The sequence below is a fragment of the Mobula hypostoma genome, chromosome 5 (genome assembly GCF_963921235.1).
Source record: "Mobula hypostoma chromosome 5, sMobHyp1.1, whole genome shotgun sequence".
NCBI lineage: Eukaryota > Metazoa > Chordata > Chondrichthyes > Myliobatiformes > Myliobatidae > Mobula > Mobula hypostoma.
The window spans coordinates 136939954-136965956 of NC_086101.1; the positions used below are offsets into that span (position 1 = coordinate 136939954).

Genomic DNA, 26003 nt, shown 5'->3' on the forward strand with positions numbered 1-26003 from the left:
GGAAGAGGTGCAGTCGACGTTTCAGGCCGACGAAGGGTCTCGGCCTGAAACGTCGACTGCACCTCTTCCTACAGATGCTGCCTGGCCTGCTGCGTTCACCAGCAACTTTGATGTGTGTTGCTTAAAAAAAATACACACTTCTTACTGTAATTTACAGTTTTAATTATCATGTATTGCTGCATAACAACAAATTTGACAACATATGCTGGTGATATTAAACCTAATTCTGATTCTGATTCTGATTGAATTCCTATGTGCTTACTGACACTTCTAATAAAGGAATAAAAGGAGAAAACATTAATACAGATTCTTGTGAATTAGAAACTCCTAAATTTCATCTTAAGTTAGTTCTGTTGACTTACACACCCTTCCTTTCAAGACCCTACATATAGAATGACACAAACCTTGGTCAAATACTATAATTTCTAGGGTGCATAGGTCTATTTGAACGTGAGATATTTGGAGCAGAGGATCATAATATTAACTCGGCTCATCTACTAGGGATCTGTTAATATTGATTCTGATCATGAGAGGTTGTGATATACAAATTGGCTATTGTGTTTCATACATGGTAAGTTACTGCACTTAATATGTTGGGATGTCCTGAAAGGATCTATAGAATACTTGTCTTCACTGCTTGTGTTAAACATTTCTCTCTGACTTACAATATTGGTTATAAAGCCTTCAGAGTCAAAGTAAATCTTAACAGAACACAGAAGTTTTTTGTTAAAATTGGGTCTTAACTATGGCCCAAACAATCCCTGTTTCTTTTCACTAACTTCCTTTACCACAGAAATCTGACATCATACATGGTGGCCTATCTCTCTTTTCCCTTGTTCTGACTGCCTGGATATGCTACCTTATCCAGTGTCCAGGGAATTAATGGGGGTGGGATCCAGGGAGGAGAGTGTGTGGATGAACTGACAGTCAAAATCAGACTCCTTTAATGCATGTTCTCAGCTGCATCTCGGCTGGTCAACTGGTCTACCTTGGCACTGAGCAGGGAGTGGGTCGCTGATGCTGGGTGTGAGATGAACTTTAGGCAGTGAATGAGTGAGAACTGCTCTGCTCTTTATCAAAAGATTCCCAGGGGTTTCATTTCTACCTGATGGGGCAGATGGGGCTTGGGTTTATCTCATCTGAGAAACAGCACCTATATTCCCTTTGTGTTGCACTAGAGTGTGGGCACAGAGAGTTTATACAACACACATCAAAGTTGCTGGTGAACACAGCAGGCCAGGCAGCATCTCTAGGAAGAGGTACAGTCAACGTTTCAGGCCGAGACCCTTCGTCAGGATGCTGCGTTCACCAGCAACTTTGATGTGTGTTGCTTGAATTTCCAGCATCTGCAGAATTCCTGTTGTTTACAGAGAGTTTATATACTGTTTACTAGTTTGTGAGATCCTGTACACAAGTGGGAAGGGACCTCAGGCTGCCCCATGCCCCAAAACATCAGAATGAGGCCAGGGAAGGGCTGCCATTTAGTAGGAGTGGAACAATCTGCAGGCATTCTTGAAAGAAGCAAAGTGATGGGAAAGGGTTAAGCATTCTCTGTCCATATTCTCTGAAGCAACCATTTATCCCTCTGGAGCCAATCACTCCTGCTCTCCCCACACTGCCTGCCTCGGAACAACCCAGGCGTCTGCAGTGAGCTTTAACACATGACTGTCAAGAACACTACAGAGCCCGGAGCTCTCCACCTCGCTATAGCAAGGTAGTCTTATAACAGTTGCTCAGTCCAGTGGGTAGGGGGAATGGATGAGGGTTTCCTTTTACCTAATTCACCTTTTGACTTTCTTCCTCTAATACCAAACCCTTCTGCTCTCCTACAATTCTTTCAGAGGATATCTAGACTTCTTTTTTCCGTGTTAGTCTTATGGCTTCAAAGTTCAAAATATGTATACCTTATATGACCTTGAGCTTCATCTCCTTACAGGCAGCCACAAAACAAAGCAACCCAAAATGGCCCATAAAAAAAAAAGACCATCAAACACCCAACGTGCAGAGAGAAAAATACAGTAAGCAAGTAGCATTCAGAACTAAAGTGAGTCCACAGACACAAAGCCCTGAGCAGGCCATAGCCTCAGCCCCAGTTCAGCGCAGAGCTGAGTAAATGCCTCGGAGTAGCAAGCACAGCCGGACCCTCCTCTGGTCCCGATACCCTGCCTTTCCAATCTGACCCGGTGTTTAAATTGTCCAAACATTGTTCCTCGTTCTAGGACCCGGACCCTGTCGCTTTGATACGTTCTGGGCCGTCACATTTTGGCCCGTACCCAACCTTTCCAAATCAGTCTGGTGCTTAGATCGATCAAACACGGGCCTTTCCTCGGTTTAGGTGGACGGATCTTGACTTCTCCTCGCCTCAACGTTGCCCTGCCTCGACTTCACCTCACCTTTGCCTGTTCAACCCTCAACTCTTCCTTGCCTCTGCCTACCTCTCCATTGTTTCTGGTGATGATTTACCGTAAATTTTACCCGAAAGCATGTTATTATTAAAGTATTCAGTTATATTCTTTGTTTTGCTCACCAATACCATCTTAAAGAGAGGGGTTCACTTAATGGTCATTCGAAATCAAAAACACAGGACAAGCTGTTGTAATCAGCAAACTTCCCAGCCCATTACTCCTGCTACAGATCGAATGGCAATTCAAGATCAATCAAACCAAATATGATTTGTTTTAGTTAATTAACAAACTATGGCATTCTCTATTTAATATATAATTAACACAATATTCCACACTGATAAACTTTGGTAATAAATAATCAAAGAACATTTATCAGAGGAGACCTGAAGCAATAGACATATTGTAATGAGCCACAGAGTGTCCCACTTTTCCCTGGCCTTGTGCTATTTTAACCAACCATTGCATCTTGTTTCAAATAAATCAAGTTTGTTACAGATAAATTAACTCATAAACCTGTAGTTCAAAAGGTTGTTGAGAAACTGTACACAGAAATCTCCACCAAATACAAAGCAATCACTTAATTTAAATTAAACAATTCAGTGACTGAAGCAAACCTTTGGGAAGGTTCCTGTCAGCTGAGTCCCCGGCTATCATAAGGAAGACCATCAGGAGTGGAATGTCGGCTGGGGTAAAGTTCATGATGAGCGCCGATCAGAAGTGATTTTTTTCTGCCCAACAGGCTGATACACCCTTGTATCCTGTGTTCAAATCAGAGTTTTAAAAAGTTAGCTTCTCAGGACTCACTGACAGACCCGTAAAGAGGCCCATGCTGATCAAAGTATAAATAGGAAATTTCAAAAGACTGGGGCTGAGAAGTGATGGACGTGAGCAGATGGTCCTTATCCTATCCAGCTATCTGCTGGCATGTAAGCTTACTGCCTCCTGTATCAAGAGTAAGTGAATCTCTCTTTTAGGCAGCCATGGATTAATCCCAACAATAGGCTTTTGCTAACTTCTCCATCATATTAAATCAACTGTCAGATATAACAAGCCTCCAATTTTCAGCTAGCAATATCATGGTTCAAATCAATTTGGGCCGCTTTAATTAGATTTGGCCATTACTCCATTGACCTCTCTTGAAATATCTTCTTACACTGAATCCAGTAGCCTTTGTGTGGACTTCCACCTGTTTCCTGATTGATGGTGAGTGTAGATTTATTTTGGATTGGGAATGTTGCATTATCATCCTTGCTAAGAGTGATTAACGTTGTTTCATTACACGTTTGAGTGTGAGTCAATGGTGCGCCTCATTACATTGCAAACTATATATTGATGTGTTAAACCATTGACCTAAAAATCTAAATGGAGTTCTTCTGCAATTACTGACTGACATGTTTGTGTTTCTGTGCTATTTATTGACTGGAGGTCAAAGGTTTAAGTTGTCAAAATGCAATGGCCATTAATCTATCCCACTTAGAATGAGCTGATGGTGTTGGGGATATTTCTTTTAACAAGGCTGTGAAAGATCATGTCCCTCATCGGTTAACTCAACATCTGCAATCCCTCTGGATGCAGATGGTGATGTGGTGAATCAGAATAGATATACACAAAGCAACACACACAAAGTTCTGGAGGGACTCAGCAGGCCTGGCAGCATCTATGGAAATGAGTAGACAGTCGACGTTTCGGGCCGAGACCCTTCTTCAGGACTGAGAAGGAACGGAGACGACACTAGAATAAAAAGGTGGGGGGAGGGGAAAGAGGATAGCTAGAAAGAGCCAGGTGAAGACAGGTGAATGGGAAAGGTCAAGGGTTGGAGAGGAAGGAATCTGATGGCAGAGGGGATTGAACCATGGGGAAAAGGGAAGAAGGAGAGGACCCAAGGGGGAGGAATAATCAGGTGGGAAGAGGTGAAAGGTCAAGTGGTTAATGGAGGAAGCGGTGGGGGACGGGGGGGGGGTGGAATCTGTTTATAAACAAACCAGGCGACAATAAATGAGTGGCAGCATGTTTAGTTGCGAATGCAACTACTCTTAAAAGGGAAAGTCAACAGTTGAAGCACAAAGGTTTTATTCTGTATTGCTTCTCACAGCACTAAGTGTTTTACAATGAGCGAGGTACCTCGAAAAGTTACCAAAGGCAGCATTTTTACTTCTCACTTAGAAAGTGGGGGATCAAGTCACAGTCCAGCCAACCTAGGCTGATGACACCAAAGAATGGTCTAACCCAGATGTTACCAACCTTTATTATGCCATGGACCCTCACCACTAACTGAGGGGTCCGTGGACCCCCAGTCGGAAACCCCTGGTCTAACCTCTTCAGCATAATATGGTTTGGTGTACTGCCATTCCCACCAGCTTGAACATTCACTTTCCAACATTGATTCCTTGGACCATCACCACCCCATGCTCCTGGGTGTATCACGCTGGCTTTCAGACTGCCCCACAGGAGACCTCATCTGACATCTCTGGGATGGGGCAGGTATGTGAACTCGTCCACTGGCATCTCCATCTCCACGGGGTTACAGCAGATCTATGTTAGCTGCCATGCAAGGACAAGATACTTTCCCAGAACCAATGGGTGCAAGTGCCAGGTGGCATGAAATGAACTCACTGAATGGGATAGCCCTGCTACCAAGGTAGTATTGCTTCTTTGAGAAAAGTGCAAGGATACCGACATGGGATGGAACACGTGAGAGCAGCATGTTTGAAATATGAGTGTGCTTGTAAAGCAGAAGAAACACTGGAATGAGAACTGGTGGGGTAGGAAAAGAACTGAAAATGAGAATACTCCTGTGCTAATTAATCTTCAAACCTCCACTGTCCATTGTCCCTCAATAATCTCCAGTCCCCACTGACTATTGTCCCTTAATAATCTCCAGAACCCACTGACCATTGTCCCTCAATAATCTCTAGTCCCCACTGACCATTGTCATTCAATAATCTCCAGTCCCCACTGACCATTGTCCACCAATATTCTCCAGTCCCCACTGACTATTGTCCCTTAATAATCTCCAGAACCCACTGACCATTGTCCCTCAATAATCTCTAGTCCCCACTGACCATTGTCATTCAATAATCTCCAGTCCCCACTGACCATTGTCCACCAATATTCTCGTCCCCACTGACTATTGTCCCTCAATAATCTCCAGTCCCCACTGACCATTGTCCCTCAATAATCTCCAGTCCCCAGTGACCATTGTCACTCAATAATCTCCAGTCCCCACTGACCATTGTCCCTTAATAATCTCCAATCCCCACTGACCATTGTCCCCCAATAATCTCCAGTACCAACTGACCATTGTCCCTCAATACTTTCCGGTAATCTTTCAATGACCTCCCAACATCCGATAACAATTGATGCTCAGTTATTTTCAAGCTTCCACTCACCATTGTCTCTGTGGTAGTGTGTGTTACCAATCTTAAGGTCTGAGTTGTGTTTGTGAATAATTGGTTTATAGATTGGATACACTGGGGGCTACAGAGGGGTCAGGGGGCATTCATTGCTGTATCTCTAAACTAGATGTAGCAGGTTATTAAACTTCTTCTTACTTAGGGGAATGATTTTGGGTATTTACCTATCAGTCACCTCCTTTCATTGCTCTTGGTATTTTCCTGCTGGAGTCTTCTGCAGATCTGTACCGAGATGCTGAGGGCTGAGTTTGTGAAGCAGGATGCCTGCTCCATGTCTATGTTTGTGTGAAACTCCACAAACTGTACTCTGAATTCCAGTAATTGTTGCACTGGTCGTTCACCTCCCTTTTAAAAGGTGCAAGAATGCTGTCAATTGCACAGGTTGACTTTAAATGGTGCATTTGATTTCTGGAGTCATACTTAGATTGCATAAATAAGAGAACATAGACATCAATGCTTCCTTGTCTCTCAAGTCCTGAATAAAATGAAGGTATGAAAATCAGCATTTATTCCTTGTTTGTGTCCCATTTCAACATAAGCTATTACACTTCTAATCTATGTGCCACATGCTAATCTAATGACTTTTGATCACCTTCTTTCTTCACGATTGAAATTAACAATGCTAGTTTATTAATAAAAATGGAAAATTCAGGGAGTACTCAGCAATGGCTGTGAAAAGAGAAATTAGATCTGAGGTTGAAGTTTCCTCATCAAACTGTTCTGCTGAATGGTTAACAAACCATTAAATAAATTAACTAGAATGAATCAAACCTTAAAGCAGGCTAAAGACAGAACATGCTGGAAACACTCTGCAAGTTAGGCAGCATCTAAAATGGAGCTAGCATATCGTTAATTCTATTCCAAGTGCTGCTTAACCTAATGAGGTTTTCAGCATGTTCTGTTTTAATTCAGATTTCCAGTATCTATAATCTTTGATTTTCTATATTTTATGGGATGTCCTGATGCTCTTTGTGATAGACACATAGAACATAGAACAGTACACCACAGCACAGGCCTTTCACCCAACGATGTTGTCCCAACATTTAACCTACTCCAGGATCAATCTAATACGCTATCAACCGCACCACCAACCTTGGTCTCATCTGCAAACTTACTAACCCACTATTCCACTTTCTCATCCAAGTAATTTATAAAAATTGTAAAGAGCAGGGGTCCCAGAACAGCTGCCTGTGGAACACCACTGCCCACCAACCTCCAGGCAGATTATGCTCCATCTACTTCCCTCTGCCCTCTATGGACAAGGCTCCTGCCTTTCTGATTGAGCCTACCAAGGGAAACCTTGTCAAACACCTTACCAAAATCTACATACACCACATCCTCTGCACTACCTTCATCAATTTGTTTTGTCACTTCCTCGACAAATGCCATCATGCTCGTGAGGCACAACCTGCCCCACACAAAGCCACGTTGACGATCTCCAATCAGATTATGCTTCTCCAAACGCTTGTAAATCCTGACTCTAAGAATCTTCCTCTACTGATATAAGACTCATGTTCTATAATTATCAGGGTTATTTCTATTAACTTTCTTGAACAAAGGAATAAAATTTGCCACCCTCCTATCTTCTTGTACTGTTCCAGTGGCCTGTGGGGGATGCAAAGATCTTCACCAAAGTTGCAACAGTCTCTTCTCTCACTTTCTATAATAATATAGAACGTAGAACATAGAACAGTACCACACAGGAACAGGCCATTCATCCCACCATGTTGTGCCCAACCAGCTAAAAACCAAATCAAAAATGCCCAAACAAAAATCCCTTCTACTCACACCATGTCCATATCCCTCAATGTTCCTTATATCCATGTGCCTATTTCTTAAAAGTCTCCAATGTATTTGCCCCTATCACCATACCAGGCAGTACACTCCAGGCATCCATAACTCTCTGAGGCATGTCTCATGTCTCATCCAGCCCCAGTGATCTAAGTACTGTATCCTAATGTTTTGCAAAAGTTCCAGCCTATCCTCTTTGACATGATCCATCACATTAATCTGTTCTATGCTGATCTCACATTCATCAAGGTCCCTTTTACTGATTAATACTGAAGGAAAGTATTCATTAAGGACCTCCCCTATATCCACTGACTCCAGGCCCTTTTCCTCTTTTGTTCCTGATTAGTCCTACCCTCACTCTAGTCATCCTCCTGTTCTTCACCTATGTGTCAAATGCCTTGGGATTTTCCGTAATCCTACTCACCAAGGTCTTCTCATGTCCTCTTCTGGCTCTCCTACGTCCATTCCTGGCTTAGTTATTTAAGTCTCCAGATCCTTATTTCCTGAACCTTAAGCATGCTTCTTGTTTCTTCTGGACTAAACTTTCCACGTTGCTTGTAAACAAGGTTATCTCAGCCTACCATCCTTTCCCTACCTCAATGGGACACACCTGTACAGAGTCCCATGCAAGTGCTCTCTAAGCAACCTCCACATTTCTGTTGTGAATTTTTCTGTGTATATCTGTTCCCAATTTATTGTCCCAAGTTCCTACCTAATAGTGTCATAATTTACCCTCCTCAAATTAAATACTTTTCCATACCATCTGATGTTGTCCTTGTCCAAGGCTATGGTAAGATCTGGGAGTTGTATTCACTGTCTCTGAAATGCTCACCCACCAACAGATCTGTCACCTGACCAGGTTCATTGCTTAATACCAGATCTCTTACAGCTCCCCTCCAGTTGGCCTGGACTGTCTACGTATTGTATCAGGAATCTTCCTGGTCGAATCTAAATTTTTTGCACTAAGGAGGTACTAATCAAAATTGGGGAAGTTGAACTTATCCATGACAACAACCCTGTTATTTTTGCACCTCCTGATCTGCTCCTCAGTGTCTCTGTTGCTATAGTGGGGAGAGGTCTATACAATACCAACTATTGAATTCCCTATCTCCACTGCACTCCTCTTCACCCCTCCTTCCTTCTGAGCCATAGAGCCAGACTCAGTGCCAGGAACCTGTTCACAGTGGCTTCCCCCGGTAGGTCATTCCCACATGCAACTCTATCCAAACAGTACGAATGTTATTGAGGGGAGCAGCCACAGGGTTACTCTGTACTATCAGCATATTCCCTTTCCCTCTCCTAACAGACACCCAGCTATCAATGAGTCTGCCTCCCATAGGTCCTATCTGCATTCTCCCAAATGATCCGTTGGTCATCCAGCTCCAACTCTACTTCCCTAACACACTCTGTAAGGATACACCCAGATGCACTTCTCATAGTTGGAGCAATCAGAGATTGGAATTCTCCCAGATCTTGCAAGATGAGCACACCACTTCCCCAGGATCCACTCGCTCTACCCTAGCTATGAATGAATAAAGGAAGAAAAACCTGACAGAAACTTCAATCTAGCCTCCACCTCTCTCGCTGAAGCTCTTAAGCTAAAACCTTAGTTACCCACTCTAACTCCATCCAGTTACAATACAGCCACTCCCACAATGGCTGCTCCTCTTAAACCTGCTTTCTTTTTATTGGCTCTTGCCGAGTGCCCAATTACCCAATGATCTCAAGCTCTGTCAAATATCCCAACAAGCCCCACACATTTTTTAAACCTGGCACACTCACCATAAAGCAATGGTTCCCATGACCTTGGCTCTACAGAATTCAGAATCGGGTTTAATATTAGATTATGAAGACACTCAGTCCTTGTTTATTGTCATTTAGAAGTGTATGCATTAAAAAATGATACAATGTTCCTCTAGAATGATATCACAAAAAATACAGTACAAACCAAGACTAAAACTGACAGAACCACATAATTATAACATATAGTTACAACAGTGCAAAGCAATACCATAATTTGATAAAGAGCAGACCATGGGCACGGTAAAAAAAAGTCTCAAAGTCCCGATAGCCTCATCATCTCACGCAGACGGTAGAAGGGAGAAACTCTCCCTGCCATGAACCTCCAAATGCTGCAAACTTGCCGATGCAGCACCATTGGAAGCACCCGACCGCAGCAGACTCTGAGTCTGTCCGAAAACTTCAAGCTTCCGAGCTTCTGACACAGCCTCTCTGAGCACCATCCTCTGCCGAGCACTTTGACCCCACCCCAGCCACCAAGCAACAAGCAAAGCCGAGGACTCAGGGCCTTCCCCTCCGGAGATTCTGGATCACACAGTAGCAGCAGCAGCGAAGTAGGTATTTCAGAATTTTCACCAGATGTTCCTCCGTTCTCTCACGTCCGTCTCCATCAAATCAGGATTGTGCACGGCACCCTACTTGACAAATAACAGACATCACCACCGGAGTGGCCACTGCGAGTTGCGTCGCGTCGCCATCTTCTCCTCCCTCCCTGAATATCACTGGCATATATCATGAAATTTGTTGTTTTACAGCATCAGTACATTGTAATACATAATAATAAAAACTATAAGCTCCAATAAGTATATTGTAATAAGTCTATTATATAAATATTGATATATATATACATTAAATTAATTAAGAAGATCATAAAGAGGAAAAAAATAGTGAGGCAATGTTAATGAGTTCATTGTCCATTCAACAAACTGATGGCGGAGGGGAAGAAGCTGTTCCTGAAATGTTGAGTGTATGTCTTCAGGAAAATCTCAAGTGCCATAGAAGACAACACATTTGTCACTCATGCCCCATTTTATATTATTTCATGTAAAGCTCGTGGTGAGTAATTGCAGGTTGCACTTGGTTGCTAAGCCAATCTTCTGAAACAATGTGCGCAAACAGAGCCTCTGTGTTTTTTCTATTTACAATCTGGAGTAAATCCTACAATAACATATACATAAAGCTATATAAGTGTATGTTATCGTAGGATTGACTCCAAATTGCTTCAGCCTGTTAAACCATGTTACCAGGCTAAACCTTATGTTAATTAACAAGACAGATTCTAATAATAGATAGAATTCACCCTTGCTCAAAGTGATAGACCGTAAAGAATGGTTTAGAAGAAAGGAATAAAGAGGTGAAGAACATTAGATGAGGGGTTCCAGATCTTGGCAACGTGAAAGCCTGGTTGCTACTGGTTGCAGGGTATTCTTGGGTGGAGAGGATAATTTTAAGTTTCAATGCCATTACTGGTTTTCAGTGCCTGCTTTGTTGGAGAATAGCAAGCCACTTTTATAGATACTTAACTGTGAGACCTTTCGCATGTTGCTGGCATGCATAAAACAAGCTCTTTGTTTCATGTTGGTTTGGTAATCCTCTGAAATATAACTGGTACTGAAACCAAAAGCCACCAGCAGAAATGCGGCATTGCACAATTAAACTCATTTTATATCATTAGAGTATGACTGATGTCAAATTAATGTCTCTCCATTATAACTTTAGAGCAAGAGAAACTGAGATACTCTTCTCACTTAAGCATTCACAAGGAATTTGCCATTAACTCATTCACATATGGATTGGAAACAAATAAGGAACAATTTTATAATCTGTCTTGCAACAGAGTTCTAATATGAAGTTCTCTCTTATTCCTATCTGTCCCTGGAAAAAACAAATAGACTCAGATAATCAGGAGGCCTAAAAGGAGGCATGAGTTTGCTCAGGATGAAGGAGAATCCCAAGGGTTTCTACAGATATACTTAAAGCAAAAGGATAACAAGTGACAAAATTGGTTCTCTTGAGCATCAGTGTGGTTATCTATGCATGAAGCTGAAATATTTGGGGGTGATCTTAAACAGACTTTTTCTGCATCTGTATTTGCTCAGGAGACAGACACAGGGTCTAAGGCTCGCAAGAAAATGGATCTCAGTGTTGTATATGGTAACATATTGTATATGTAGTGTACTTTGATAATAAATTTACTTTGAACTTTAAATAACCGTGAGATTATGGATCTCTTCATGACTACAGAAGAGGAGGTGCTTTCTGTCTTGAAGCACATTAGCATGGATAAATCCCTAGGGCCTGACAAGGTGTCTGTCCCCTTGGACCTTCTGGGAGGGTAGTGCAGAAATTGCAGGGGCCTAGCAGAGGTATTGAAAATGTCCTTGGCCACAGATGAGGTGCCAGAACATTGGAGGATGGCTAAAGTTCCATTGCTTAAGAAGGGCTCAAAGAGTAAGCTGGCAAGTTATAGGCTGGTGAGCCTGATATCAATAGTGGGTAAATTGTTGGAAAATATTTCAAGGGAACAGATATATAAGTATTTGGATACAGGGGGACTAATTAGGGATCTTCAACATGACTTTGTGTATACTAGGTCATGTCTAACCAATCTTCGAGAGGTTTTTTTTGAGCAAGTTACCAGGTAAGTTGATAAAGACGTGGCAGAAGGTGTTGTCCACATGGCCTTTAACAAGGCCTTTGAAAAGGTCCCACATGGGAGGCTAGTCAAGAAGGTTCAGTCACTTGGCATTCAGGATGAGGTTGTGAATTGGATTTGGGATTGGCTTTACAAGGGAATCTAGAGAATGATTGTAGAGGGCTGCCTCTCTGACTGGAGGCCTGTGACTAGGTGTGTGCCACAGGGACTGGTGCTGGGTCTGTTGTTGTTTGTCATCTATATTAACAATCTGGATGATACTATGGTAAACTGGATCAGCAAATTTGTGGATGACACCAAGTTTGGGTGTGTAATGGACAGCGAGGTAGGGGATCTTGGCTTACAATGGGATTTGGACCAGTGGAAAAAATGGGCTGAAAAATGGCAGATGGAATTTAATTTAGACAAGTGTGTGGTATTGTACTTTGGGAGGATAAACCAGAGAAGGACTTACACTGTAAGCAGTCGGGCTCTGAAAAGTGCAGTAGAACAGAGGGACTTGGGAATACAGATCCATAATTCCTTGACAGTAGCATCACATGTTGATAGGATTGTAAAGAGAGCTTTAGGCATATTGGCCTTCATACACCAAAGTATTATGTACTGGAGTTGGGATGTTAATTTGAAGTTGTATAAGACATTGCTGAGTCCTAATTTGGAGAATTGTGTACAGTTCTGGTCACGTACCTAGAGGAAGGATATCAATAAGATTGAAAGAGTACAGAGAAGATTTGCAAGGATGCTGCTGGTGTTAAGTATTCACGGGGCAATAATGATAACAGAGTAGAATGATGAAAGAGTTTTACCAGGTCATGTTAGAAATGGTACACGCTGTGTAGCTTACGACAAACTGGGCCCACGAAGACAAAAGACACACTCACTTGAAAACTCCCGCCCAAAAGATGTCCTTTGTGCATCAGAGTCTAAATCGATTCACCACGCGATAAGTCGGCCACACACACAGTCAACGTTCTCACAATCAGTCTGATATCATACAGTTGGGACTTGAGGACCAGAGTTATAGGGAAAGATTGAATAGGTTAGGACTTTATTCCTTGAAGCACAGGAGAATAACGGGAGATTTGTTAGAGGTATATTATATTATGAGGGATATAGATACGGTAAACGTAAGCAGGCTTTTTCCACAGTAGTTGGATGAGACAAGAACTAGATGTCATAGGTTAAGGGTGAAGGGTTAAATAGTTAAGTACAACCTGTGGAGGAATTTTTCACTCAGTGGGTGGTTAGAGTGTGGAATGAGCTGCCAGTGGAAGTGATGGATGCAGGTTTATAATTTCAACATCAAAGAGAGGTTTGGATAAATACTGGATGGGAGAGGTAGAGAGGGCTATGATCCAAGTTCAGGCCAATGAGATTAGGCAGAATAATTCATAGAGCACCCATTTGCCATGGACTAGAAGAGCCTGTTTCTGTGTTGTAGTGCTCTATGTCTCTATAACTCCTAAAATACCATAATTTTCAATAAGAAATTTGTTGTCATAGTTACTTTCTCCCCGAGAGTACTTTGGGAATACTTTCAGCTGAAAGGCTGCAGCATGTGAATGCCAGTATATTTTCAAACCAAGGCATTGCTAAGCTAGCAAATATTTTTTACATTGATTTAATTATGTTAAAATCAATGTATAACATTGCATGTGAAATGAAGAATTTTATTTGCATTTGTTACAGATTTTCTCTATTGCTGCATTATTGCTCCTCTGAATTACTCATGAGCTCGCCACCACCTTCTCAAGAATAATTTAAATGAATCAAAAGAAAAACAAAAACTTCAGACCTTGATAGCTAAAGACCTGACCACTAACAGCAAAACAATACTTTATACTTTATACTTTACTTTATTGTTGCCAAACAATTGATACTAGAACGTACAATCATCACAGCGATATTTGATTCTGCGCTTTCCGCTCCCTGGATTACAAATACTAAATATTAAAAATAGTGAAAATTAGTAAATATTTAAATTATAAATCATAAATAGAAAATAGAAAAATGGAAAGTAAGGTAGTGCAAAAAAAAAACCGAGAGGCAGGTCCGGATATTTGGAGGGTACGGCCCGGATCCGGGTCAGGATCGGTTCAGCAGTCTTATCACAGTTGGAAAGAAGCTGTTCTCAAATCTGGCCGTACAAGTCTTCAAGCTCCTAAGCCTTATGCTGGAGGGAAGAGGGACGAAAAGTCTATTGGCTGGTTGGGTCATGTTCTTGATTATCCTGGCAGCACTGCTCCGACAGCATGCGGTGTAAAGTGAGTCCAAGGATGGAAGATTGGTTTGTGTGATGTGCTTCACTGTGTTCATGATCTTCTGCAGCTTCTTTCGGTCTTGGACAGGACAACTTCCATACCAGGTTGTGATGCACCCTAGAAGAATGCTTTCTACGGTGTATCTATAAAAATTAGTGAGGGTTTTAGTGGACAGGCCAAACTTCTTTAGTTTTCTCAGGAAGTAAAGGCGCTGGTGGGCCTTCTTGGCAGTGAACTCTGCTTGATTGGACCAAGTCAGGCCATTTGTGATATTGACCCCGAGGAACTTAAAGCTTTTGACCTGTTCCACTTGCGCACCACCGATGTAAATTGGGTCGTGCGGTCCGCTACTCCTTCTGAAGTCAACAACCAATTCCTTCGTCTTGCTGACGTTGAGGGATAGGTTATTGTCTTTGCACCATGCTACCAGGTTCTTAATTTCCCCTCTGTACTCAAACTCATCATTACCCGAGATACGGCCTACAATTGTTGTGTCATCAGCAAACTTATATATTGAGTTCGGTGGAAACTTGGCTACACAATCATGGGTGTACAGTGAGTACAGCAGGAGGCTGAGTACACAGCCTTGTGGGGCACCGGTGCTCAGAGTGATTGTAGAGGAGAGCTTGTCCCCTATTTTTACAGCCTGGGTCCTGTCTGTGAGGAAGTTGAAGATCCAGCTGCAGATCTGAGTGCTAAGGCCTAGGTTCCGGAGCTTAGGAATCAGTTTATTTGGAATGATGGTATTAAAGGCAGAGCTGTGGTCAATGAAAAGGAGCCTTACATATGCATCTTTATTCTCCAGGTGTTCTAAGGAGGAATGTAGGGCCAGAGAGATGGCATCTGCTGTTGACCTGTTGCTCCGTTAGGCAAATTGCAAAGCGTCGAGGTTGACCGGTAGGCTGTGGTTGATGTGTGCCATAACCCATCTCTTGAAGCACTTCATAGCAATTGATGTCAGAGCCACAGGTCGATAGTCATTCAGGCATGCCACCTTGCTCTTCTTCGGCACTGGGATTATCATTGCCTTCTTAAAACACGAGGGGATCTTAGACTGAAGCAAGGAGCAGTTGAAGATGTCAGCAAACACTCCAGCTAGCTCGCTTGCACAGGCCCGAAGAACCAGTCCCGGGACACCATCTGGGCCCGTCGCCTTCCTTGGATTTATCTTCAGGAAGGCCCTTCTAATGTCCTCCTCGGTGACGATGAATCTCGATGCCACCAGGTCCTGTTCATCCAGAGGGAGCGGAATGCTCCTCTTCTGTTCGAATTTTGCGTAAAATACGTTAAGTTCGTCAGGAAGAGAAGCGCCACAGTTATTGATATTCCCAGCCTTTTCTTTGCGCCTAGTGATCTCATTTAGACCCTGCCATAGTCTACCTGCATCCCTCTGGTTAGCCTGGGTTTCCAACTTGGCTCGATATTGCCTCTTGGAGCCCTTAATGGCTTTCCGGAGTTCACGCCTGGATTCCGTGTAGCGACTGGTATCCCCGGACCTAAAAGCCACAGCTCTAGCCTTTAAAAGGGACTTGACCTCATAATTCATCCAAGGTTTCCGGTTAGGGAATACCCGGATCGTCTTGCGAGACACACAGTCCTCCGTGCATTTCCAAATAAAGGCCGTGACAGCTGAGGCATATTCATCGAGGTTAGCTGGCGAGTCCTTGAATACTAACCAGTCCACTGATTCAAAGCAGTCACGGAGGACCTCATCCGTTTCCTCTGTCCAACACGACACTACTTTTGACACTGTGACCTCCCGCTTCAGTTTCTGTTTGTAAGCCTGGAGGAGGAGTACGGCCTGATGGTCCAATTTTCCGAAGTGAGGTCGTGGGATGGAACGGTAGGCATCCTTGACTGCTGTGTAGCAGTGGTCAGGAATATTCGGGCCTCTAGTGGGGCAGGAGACGTGTTGGTATAACTTTGGCAGCACCTATCTGAGGTTGGCCGGGTTAAGGTCCCCGGCTGTAATGAGCAAAGCCTCTGGATACCTGGTCTCAGGTTCACTGATGTTGGCATACAGTATGTTCAGAGCACACTCCACGTGCGCCGGGGGGGGGGGAATGTAGACCTCTGTCAATATGACCAAGGTGAATTCCCGTGGCAGATAGTAGGGACGACACTTCACCGACAGGTGTTCCACATTCGGGCTGCAGGAGCTTGTTAGTGCCACTGTGTCCAAGCACCACCCAGTGTTGAACAGTAGGCAGACACCACCTCCGCTTGTCTTACCTGAAAATGCCGTGTGGTCCATCTGATGGATGGAAAATCCCTCCAGTCGGATGGCACAGTCGGGGGTGGCAGGGGAGAGCCAGGTCTCGGTGAAACAGGATACACAGCAGTTCTCATCTCCCTGCAGTAGGTGAGTATCCCTTTAAGATCATCCACCTGGTTCTCTATGGCTTGCACATTAGCTAGTAGGATGGTGGACATAAGGACCCTGAAGCCCCTCAGCTTCAATCTGACTAGCAGCCCAGCTCTTTTCCCACGCTTCCTCAGTAAATAGTGCATCTTTCCAGGTTTCCATCGATTCAGTGTGTTGTTCTCAGCTCTTTGAGGTTGGTGGATGCGTCCCGCGGGGATCGATCGGTGGGTCGCGTCGTCCGGCGCTCCGGGTCGGGCCGAGTGACGGGGGAGGCTCCGCTGCCACTTCCAGCTGCCAGAGGCCCAGGCTGTCGATTGTGTCCGGCCTTGAAGCCCACACTTAATCCCGGATGGCCAGACTCCTGGCTGAAACAAGTCCGTAAGCCGAGTCATGGTTGTGGAGGCCTCCGCTCCAGCCGAGCCTCGGGCTCGATTTCCGAGGTCGGCGGTGGAGGCCTCACTTCCAGCAGCTGTGGATGGCCACCAACGGGGCTTTACGGTGGTCGCTCCAGGGAAGCGTCTGGGGCACCTTGAGGTCTCCGCCGTCACTTCTGTGTGGTCGTCTGCTCTGGAGAGGTGCTGGTCAGAATGGGCCGTGTCTCCAAGCTCTCTGGCACGGTAGCAGACCACGGGTCTCCTGGAATGTGGTGGGACTCGCTGGTCGGGTCCAGGCACAGTCCGGAGTTTCAGAATAGAGCTTAAATCGATAGTAAATATTAAAAATTTAAATTATAAATCATAAATAGAAAATATAAAATGGAAAGTAAGGTAGTACAAAAAAACCAAGAGGCAGGTCCGGATATTTGGAGGGTACAGCCCAGATCCGGGTCAGGATCCGTTCAGCAGTCTTATCACAGTTGGAAAGAAGCTGCTCCCAAATTTGGCCGTACGAGTCTTCAAGCTCCTGAGCCTTCTCCCGGAGGGAAGAGGGATGAAAAGTGTGTTGGCTGGGTGGGTCGTGTCCTTGATTATCCTGGCAGCACTGCTCCGACAATACAAAGATGACCAGCAGCTTGGTCAAAGAGGTAGAGTTAAAGGATCAGCTTAATTCAGGAAAGGAAAGTGAAGGCAGAGAGATTTAACAAGAAAATGCTGGAGTTTCACACCTCCACAGCTAAAGTCATGGGCATAGCTGCAAAACAACTGTATTTTGCAATACCTGAGATACGAGAGGTGGAGAATTTTAGTATCTTCAACATTGCAGAGGTGAAGGAAGTTCATGGATTTGAATGGAATAATGATTTTAAAACAAGGCATTGCCATACTAGCCAACATTGTTGACATTGATTTCAAAGTTCAAAGTAAATTTTATTATCAAAGCATATGTATGTCACCAAATACAACCCTGAGATTCATTTTTCTGTGGGCATACTCAGCAAATCTATAAAATAATAACTGTAACAGGATCAATGAAAAATCAGCTAGAGTGCAGAAGACAACAAACTGCAAATGCAAATATAAATAAAAAGCAATAAATAATGAGAACATGAAATAACAAGATAAAGAGTTCTTAAAGTGAAAGCATTGGTTATAGGAACATCTCAATGGTTGGGCAAGTGAGTGTAGTTATCCCCTTTTGTTCAACAGCCTGATGGTTGTGGGGTAGTAACTGTTCTTGAAGCTGGTGAAACAAGTCCTGAGGCTCTTGTACCTTCTACCTGATGGCAGCAATGAGAAAAGCGCATGGCCTGGGTGGTGAGGATCTCTGATGATGGATGCTGCTTTCCTACTACAGCATTTCATGTAGATGTGTTCAATGGTTGGGAGGGCTTTACCCATGATGTACTGGGCCAAATTCTCTGCCTTTTGTAGGATTTTCTGTTCAAAGGCATTGGTGTTTCCATACCCCTACACATCAAAAGAAGATTGTCAAAGTTTTAGATATTTAAAAAGTGTTAAAATCAAGGTATAATATACAATGAAGGGATACAACATAGGCAGAAGCTGTTCCAAACAATCAAGCAGCTCTACACCAAAGTCAGAGGCGTGGTACTTGTCCAAGGCTCAGTTGGAGAGTGGTTCTACACATCAGTCGGAGTCCAACAAGGCTGCCTCCTTTCACCCATGCAGTTCAACATTTTCCTAAAGCAAATGATGACAGATGCCCTGGGAGACCATATCAGCACAGTCAGCATTGGAGCACAGACCATAACCAACCTCAGGTTCACCAATGACGTTGATGGGCTGGCAGGGAGTGAAGATGAATTGGCCTGCCTTATGAACTGTCTGGATGATACCTCTACCAGATATGGCATAGAGATCAGTGCAGAGAAAACCAGGCTGATGAGAAATGGTGAGGAGCCAATCATGACAAAAATCAGAGTCAGTGGACAAGAACTATGGACTGTCAAGCAGTTCAAGTATCTTGGTGCCATCATCAGCCAAGAAGGATCAGAGCCTGAAGCCCTTGCAAGGACAGCCCAAGCAACAGCAACACTGGCTAAACTAAAACCAATCTGGAGAGAAAATAACATCACTCTCAGGTCTCCAAGTTGGAAATCTTGCATGCTCTTGTGTTCTCCATCTTCTTGTATGTATGCGAATCATGGACTTTGACAGCAGAACTGCAAAGGAAAATCCAGCCAGTAGAAATGAGATGCTTCAGAAGGCTCCTTGGCAACTCCTATACAGACCATGTCTCAAACAACGAAGTATGAAGAACCATCACCCAGCACATGAGACACTATGAAGATCTACTGTCCAAAGTAAAGAAGAGGAAATTATGATGGTATGGCCACATAACAAGATTAACTAGACTCTCAGAGACCATTCTTCAGAGAACAATGCAGGAGAAAAGAAAAAGGGGCAGACATCGGAAGAAATGAACACACAACATCACAGAGTGAACCGAAGAGAGCTTTTCCACAACCCAGGTACTCACCCACAACCGTGAGAAATGGAAGCAACTGGTGCAGCGCTCACCTGTACAGCGCCCCTACGACCCAGGCAGGTTGCGGCATCCATAACCGTAACCGTAATATTGCATGTGGAATAGAGAATTTTGTTTGCGTTCAAAATGGATTTTCTCTTTAACGCTGCATTAGGAATTGTTTAAAAACAACTGGAATTTTAAAAAGGAATTATAAGAAACTTGTTTGATTTGGCCATTGAGGTAATGAAAGCCATGTGTAATACAGAACAATGCATTTCCAACCATCTGAGGTTTGCAAAGAATCATTAGTACACCCAATCGATGATATTGCAGTAGTGTAGCAACCTTTTATCCTCTTTTAGTTGCCACATCAAAAGAGTGTTATGGTTCAAATATCCCATTTGTAAGAGACATCTCTGCCAACTGCCTGTGTTACATCCTTACAAATGATACTTCAGCGTTCCCTTTTACAAAAACAAACCATCAACTCATGGAGCTAAAATTAAACTTCCATTTCCAAGACAGTTTTATTAAAAGCAAAATAAACTGGTTTTGATTTACGCAGTGATCATTGAGAAAGTGCCTAAAAACAGAATTTATTGCATTTCAGTGGCATTAAGTGGTTCAAATTCTTGGTGTCAATGTATTTTTCTGCTTGTGGTCAGATTCCTTCTATCCTCAGGTCATCTAAAACTTCACTTCCTGTGAATTAACTCACACCACATCATCACTCCTGCATTTGCTGATGTTCATCAGCATCTAATTAAGCAAGCCCCATTCAAAAAAAAATAAGCACCCTTTCCTTCTAGTCCCTTCATAACGTTATCCTTCCTAATTTTTGTAATTCCAGCTGACTTGTAACCTGTCAAAATATCTATACTTCTGACCTCTGGATCATCCTTGAATTTATCCCCTCCACCATCAGTTCACGATTCAAGATTGTTTAATGTCATTTCCAGTACACAAGAGTCAAGGAGAACAAAAATAATTGTTATTCTGGATTTGATGCAGCACAAAAAAACACACAATAAGATAAAGAACACAATAAAAACACAATAAATGTAAATACATAAGATTGCTTATATGTATAGATTGATTGTATGTCCATGAAGTGACATTAGGCCTGGAGGACTTTTTCTGGCACCTTTCTGTATATATGTCCTTGATGGCGATGCTTTGGGCAGCTTTCACCACTCATTGTAGAGCCTTCCGGTCCGCTGCACTGCAGTTTCTGTACCATGCAGTGATGCAGCTTGTTAGGATGCTCTCTACTTCTCATCTGAGTGTAGGTGTGTGTAGACCAGCTCTCTTCAACCTCCTCAGAAAGTAGAGGTGTTGGTGAACTTTCCTGATTGTGTAGAATGTGTCCTAGGACCATGAGAAGTTGTGCGAGATGAGCACTCCCGGGAGTCTGAAACTACTCGCAGTTTCCACTGCTGTGCCACCAATGTAAGGAGGGGTGTGTATGGTGTGAGTTCTCCTGAAGTCAGTTGCCATGCCTTCAGTGGCCTATGTTCTGGAATTTCCTCCTTAACCCTTTCCCTCTCTCTTTCTTCCTTTACGAGATCCCTTATAGCCTACCTCTTTGGTCGATATTTTATGGTCCAGTGCCCTAATATCAACTCATGTGCCTTCTTTCCTGTGAAGAGCCTTGGGTTTTTTCCACTGTTTTAATGTCACAGTATAAATATACATCTATGTTCTTTTAACCTAAATCCCTTGCAGACTTTTCCAGAGAAGCTTTAAGTGAAATACTAGGAAGAAATGTAACCAGTAAAGGCAATTCCTTTTCTGGCTGGTTGCTAAAATATTAACAAATTCAGAATCAGAATCAGAATCAGGTTTATTATCACCGGCATGTGACATGAAATTTGTTAACTTAGCAGCCGCATTTCAATGCAATATATCATCTAGCAGAGAGAGAACAAAAAATAATAATCAATAAAATAAAACATAATAAATAAACAAGTAAATCAATTACATATATTCAATAGATTATTTTAAAATGTGCAAAAACAGAAATACTGTATATTAAAAAAAAGTGAGGTAGTGTCCAAAGCTTCAAAGTCCATTTAGGAATTGGATGGCAGAGAGGAAGAAGCAGTTCTTGAATTGCTGAGTGTATGCCTTCAGGTTTCTGTATCTCCTACCTGATGGTAACAGTGAGAAAAGGGCATGCCCTGGGTTCTGGAGGTCCTTAATAATGGACGCTGCCTTTCTGAGACACCGCTTCCTAAAAATGTCCTGGATACTTTGTAGGCTAGTACCTAAGATGGAGCTGACCAGGTTTACAACCTTCTGCAGCTTCTTTTGGTCCTGTGCAGTAGCCCCTCCATACCAGACAGTGATGCAGCCTGTCAGAATGCTCTCCACGGTGTAGAAGTTTTTGAGCGTATTTGTTGACATGCCAAATCGCTTCAAACTCCTAATAAAGTATAGCCACTGTCTTGCCTTCTTTATGTTGGGACCAGGTTAGATCCTCAGAGATCTTGACACCCAGGAACTTGAAGCTGCTCACTCTCTCCACTTCTGATCCCTCTATGAGCATAGGTAAAAGTTCCTTCGACTTATTCTTCCAGAAGTCCACAATCAGCTCTTTCATTTTACTGACGTTGAGTGCCAGGTTGTTGCTGTGGCACCATTTCACTAACTGGCATATCTCGCTCCTGTATGCCCTCTCGTCACACCTGAGATTCTGAAAAATTGTTCCAAGGCTGGGAGCTCATTTGGAGGTCAGTTCATTATTATTGGTGATTCTCAAAAAGGAAAATGAATTCTTTTAACTACATTGTTTGATTCTTTGCTTTGCCAAAGAGGCTTTGGCTTTGGAGTGACTATTTAGCTTTTTTAAGGACTGAACATTAAAATGGTCAATATTTTCAGTGCAGTACTGAGGATGTGTCATCTTTGTGGTGAGATGTTTAACCAAATTACCTTCTGCTCTCAGGCTTACGAAAAAAATCTTATGGTCTCTGATCTGAAGAAAAGCAAGAGTGTCTGGGCCAATATATGTGTCATCACAAAAGCAAATTACAGGCTCCCGTGAAGGTGATCTGCTTTTACAAATGTCTGTAAGTTCATTTTGTCTGTAGGTCAGAAAATGCGCAAAGACGACAAAGACTCAAAGTGGAGAGAGATAGAAAACTAGTTCTGCTGTTCACAGAAGCAAATGCATGCACGTACATCAGACTACAGGTTTAATAATATTACGGAAGCTCCTTTGTCAGGCGTTTGTAACCTGGGAAGATGTGTATTTGAGGGAGTTGCAATTCTTAAATTGGCCACTACTCTGCCTAAATTAATACAGAGACTACTTTTTAAGAAGTTTCTCATTGGCTCTAAAACATTTTGGAATATTGCAAGGTTATGAAAGGTGCTATAGAAATGCATGCCTTTTTTTGTCTGCTCAAATAGACAAGCTACCTACTGACCTGAAGATATAAAAATACTATTTATTTATTTATTGAGATACAGCACGAACTAGGCCCTTCCAGCCCTTTGATCTGCGTTGCCTGGCAATCCCCCAATTTAATCCTGGCCTAATCACAGGACTATTTACAATGCCAAATTAACCTACCAACCTGTACACCTTTGGACTGTGGGAAAAAACTGGAGCACCCGGAGGAAACTCACGCGGTCATGAGGAGAACGTACAAACTCCTTACAGTTTCTGAAGTCTGATGTACGTGTATGCATTTGTTCCTATGAACAGGCAGCGACAGGAATTGAACCCTTGTCATCTGTACTGTAAAGCATTGTGTTAACCATTACACTATTGGGCTGTTGGCTTAGATAGAGAATGAATAGAATGAACCTGCCATCACGCAGGCCCTTAAACAGCTAATGATACACTCTGTAAGTTTAAGTACTTCTAGGACCACGACAGCTAATTTATGCATAGCTGCTTTTCACAAATAGTAAAGCAATACGTAATTAGCCAGTCTGTATTTTTTTAAGAAATACTTTTTGAAGGATAAATCTTGGCTCAGAAGAACTCCCCTGTACTTCCTTGAATGGCGCTAGAGTACTTTTATATACTCCTGAATAGCCAATGGGACTTTGATTTAACATCTGATCTGAAGCAATGCACAGCTGACAACAGAGCACTCCCTCAGCACGGACCTGAATTTTATTCTCAAGCCTTTGGAATGAGTGTGAACTCAAGAATCTCTGCCTTGCAGGACACAGTACTGAGACATTAGTGAACCGATTTCAGATTGGGATATTAAAGCTGCCATAAAATTAACATGACCCAGAGTGCAGAAAGTAATTCATCAAGTTTAAGATGTAATAATATTGTGTTACCAGCTGTATGGTATTAATAACAGTAACTTTGGTTACTGTTTGAACCCAGTTTAAGATGGTGCTGGTGAAACACAGCGACAACCTACTGGCAGCAAACGAAACTACTAACTACTCTTATTAATCACAATTTTTCTGAAAAATAGTCACTACACTCAAGAGTTTGTAACTTTCCTCTCAAAGTTGAGCTTTCGAACTGCCTGTACTACTTGGTATTTTTGCAGTGTGAACTGAAGTTTCGAAGGTGCAGGACAGTTGTGGTATGACGTGTACTGGCCTAATTGAGGCAGTGGGGCCTGAGCCTGAGAGTGAGGAATGAGCCAATGTTTGACCACTTCAAATGCCAGGGCAGATTGCAAAAGGTCGGGTACAGGCCGAATCGAAGTGGCAGGGCCTGGATCCGAGAGCGAGGAATTTAAGCACCAGGTCAGATTGAAAAGGTCAGGGTCGGGTGTTGGGACGGGGTCGAGGAATGAGCCAGTGTTCAGCTTGCTGCTCTGTGAGGTTTACTTTTCTCTGCACTGCACTGAGGCTGTGGCCTGCAAATAACAGGCTTCTGGACTGACTGTGACTGGCTTCATGGCTGTAAACTCACTTTTATGAGCTTTAGTTCTGAACGTTATTTGCTGTTTTTTTTTATTGTTAGCATGATATGTTTTTTTTCTCTCATTGGGTGTTTGACGGTCTTTTTTAATGGATTCTGTTGGGCTTCTTTGTTTTGTGGCTGTCTGTAAGGAGATGAATCTCAAGATTGTCTATAGTATACATACTTAGATAATAAATGTACTTTGAACTTACCGATGTGAGATCATTCAACTTTGAATGCCCTTATTTAGTTTCTCCACGATATACTTCTACATACTTTTACCACTTATATGTCAGACTATCTGCACCAGGATTGACTTCCACCAAGAAATAAATGGCAGACTTTAACCAGTCACGCCGGGTTGAGCAAGCGTTTACCTGAAAGTTCACAGCCAGGATTCACTGGGAGCTGAGCGGAAATGTGTCAGATTTAGTTTGGATAATGCATTCTCTTCAGCAGTCCCAGACAGCTGACGGCCATTCCCAAAGGGAACATCCAAGGTCGGAGGTTAACTTTCTCAAACTGTCTGCACACTGAACCAATGACCTCAATTTAATGTTCCTAAAATAGTTGATGGCAAAGCCTTTATTTGGGAATTGCTGCATTTGCAAAAATTTCATTATGGATTGCCTGGTTTATGCAGCAGTAAGGACAATTTTTATGCTGTATAAAGACATGAGTGATTTTATCTGAATCCAGGCCAACTCAGACTTAAGTGGACCATGAGTGGCATCATGATTGGCACTGGAGTTGATTCAGAGCAGCCCAGACCTTCTATAGTTCAATGAATCTGTCTCTTCTCTGTCAAAACCATAACATGTTGCCAGAGAGTAATAGAGATGTTTTTGCCAAAGGAAAAGCAGAATGCTACAACCTGGTCAAAAACACTTGAACTTACCAGAAGTAGCTGTACTGCCTGCTGTCCAGCTACAAAGACGGCAATTATCCTCAGTGATGTATCGGCTCTGAAATCTGACCCTGCTGTGGCACACATGGAAGAATCGCTGATACACAGGAGTTCTTGAGCCTCAGCAAATGAAGCTAAAAAGACAAGGACGCAATGAGTAATCCTGAACACCAATTCTGAGTGCACGCCTGACTTGATTCCAAAATAGTAACTCTTCACAAGTCAAAAGTAGTCAAAAAGACATAATTTAATGTTCAACCAAACCCCTTTTTAATTGTTAAACACTTAGTACTTCATGTATACTAAAAAGGAAGGAATGTTGTTTAACATAAAATTTGATCAGCTTGAATAAGTTAATTACATACATGATGATTAGTTATGGAAGTGTTTTGCATTTTATTTTCTATAATTGGGAAATAGTACAGCAAATTGATGAGCTTCACACTGTCAGCCAACTGAATCAGAGTCCAAAGGAAACTATTTATTAGTCTGGAGATGGTTCAAAAATACAGTCACTTTGACCATCTTCTCTTTATTGCAGACCTAAAAGCAATGAAATAAAATTTATTGTAGAGAATGCCCAGCACAATGGTCCATTCGACTCAACCAACACATGCAGTCTATGTGTTCCGGACCAGCTTCCTCC

At 42.7% G+C, this 26003-nt stretch overlaps 1 protein-coding gene across 1 annotated transcript in view; it reads right to left on the reverse strand.

The window, feature by feature from the left end:
- musk (muscle, skeletal, receptor tyrosine kinase) overlaps positions 1–25382 on the reverse strand; it is a 208747-nt gene extending 183365 nt beyond the window's left edge. The window contains exons 1-2 of the mRNA XM_063048989.1: positions 25349–25382; positions 3020–3163 (exon numbers count right to left, since the gene is read on the reverse strand). Of these exons, the coding sequence (XP_062905059.1) occupies positions 3020–3104 (85 nt within the window). The 5' untranslated portion in view covers positions 3105–3163; positions 25349–25382. The remainder of the gene's footprint in view (positions 1–3019; positions 3164–25348) is intronic.
- Between the last annotated feature and the right edge of the window lie 621 nt (positions 25383–26003).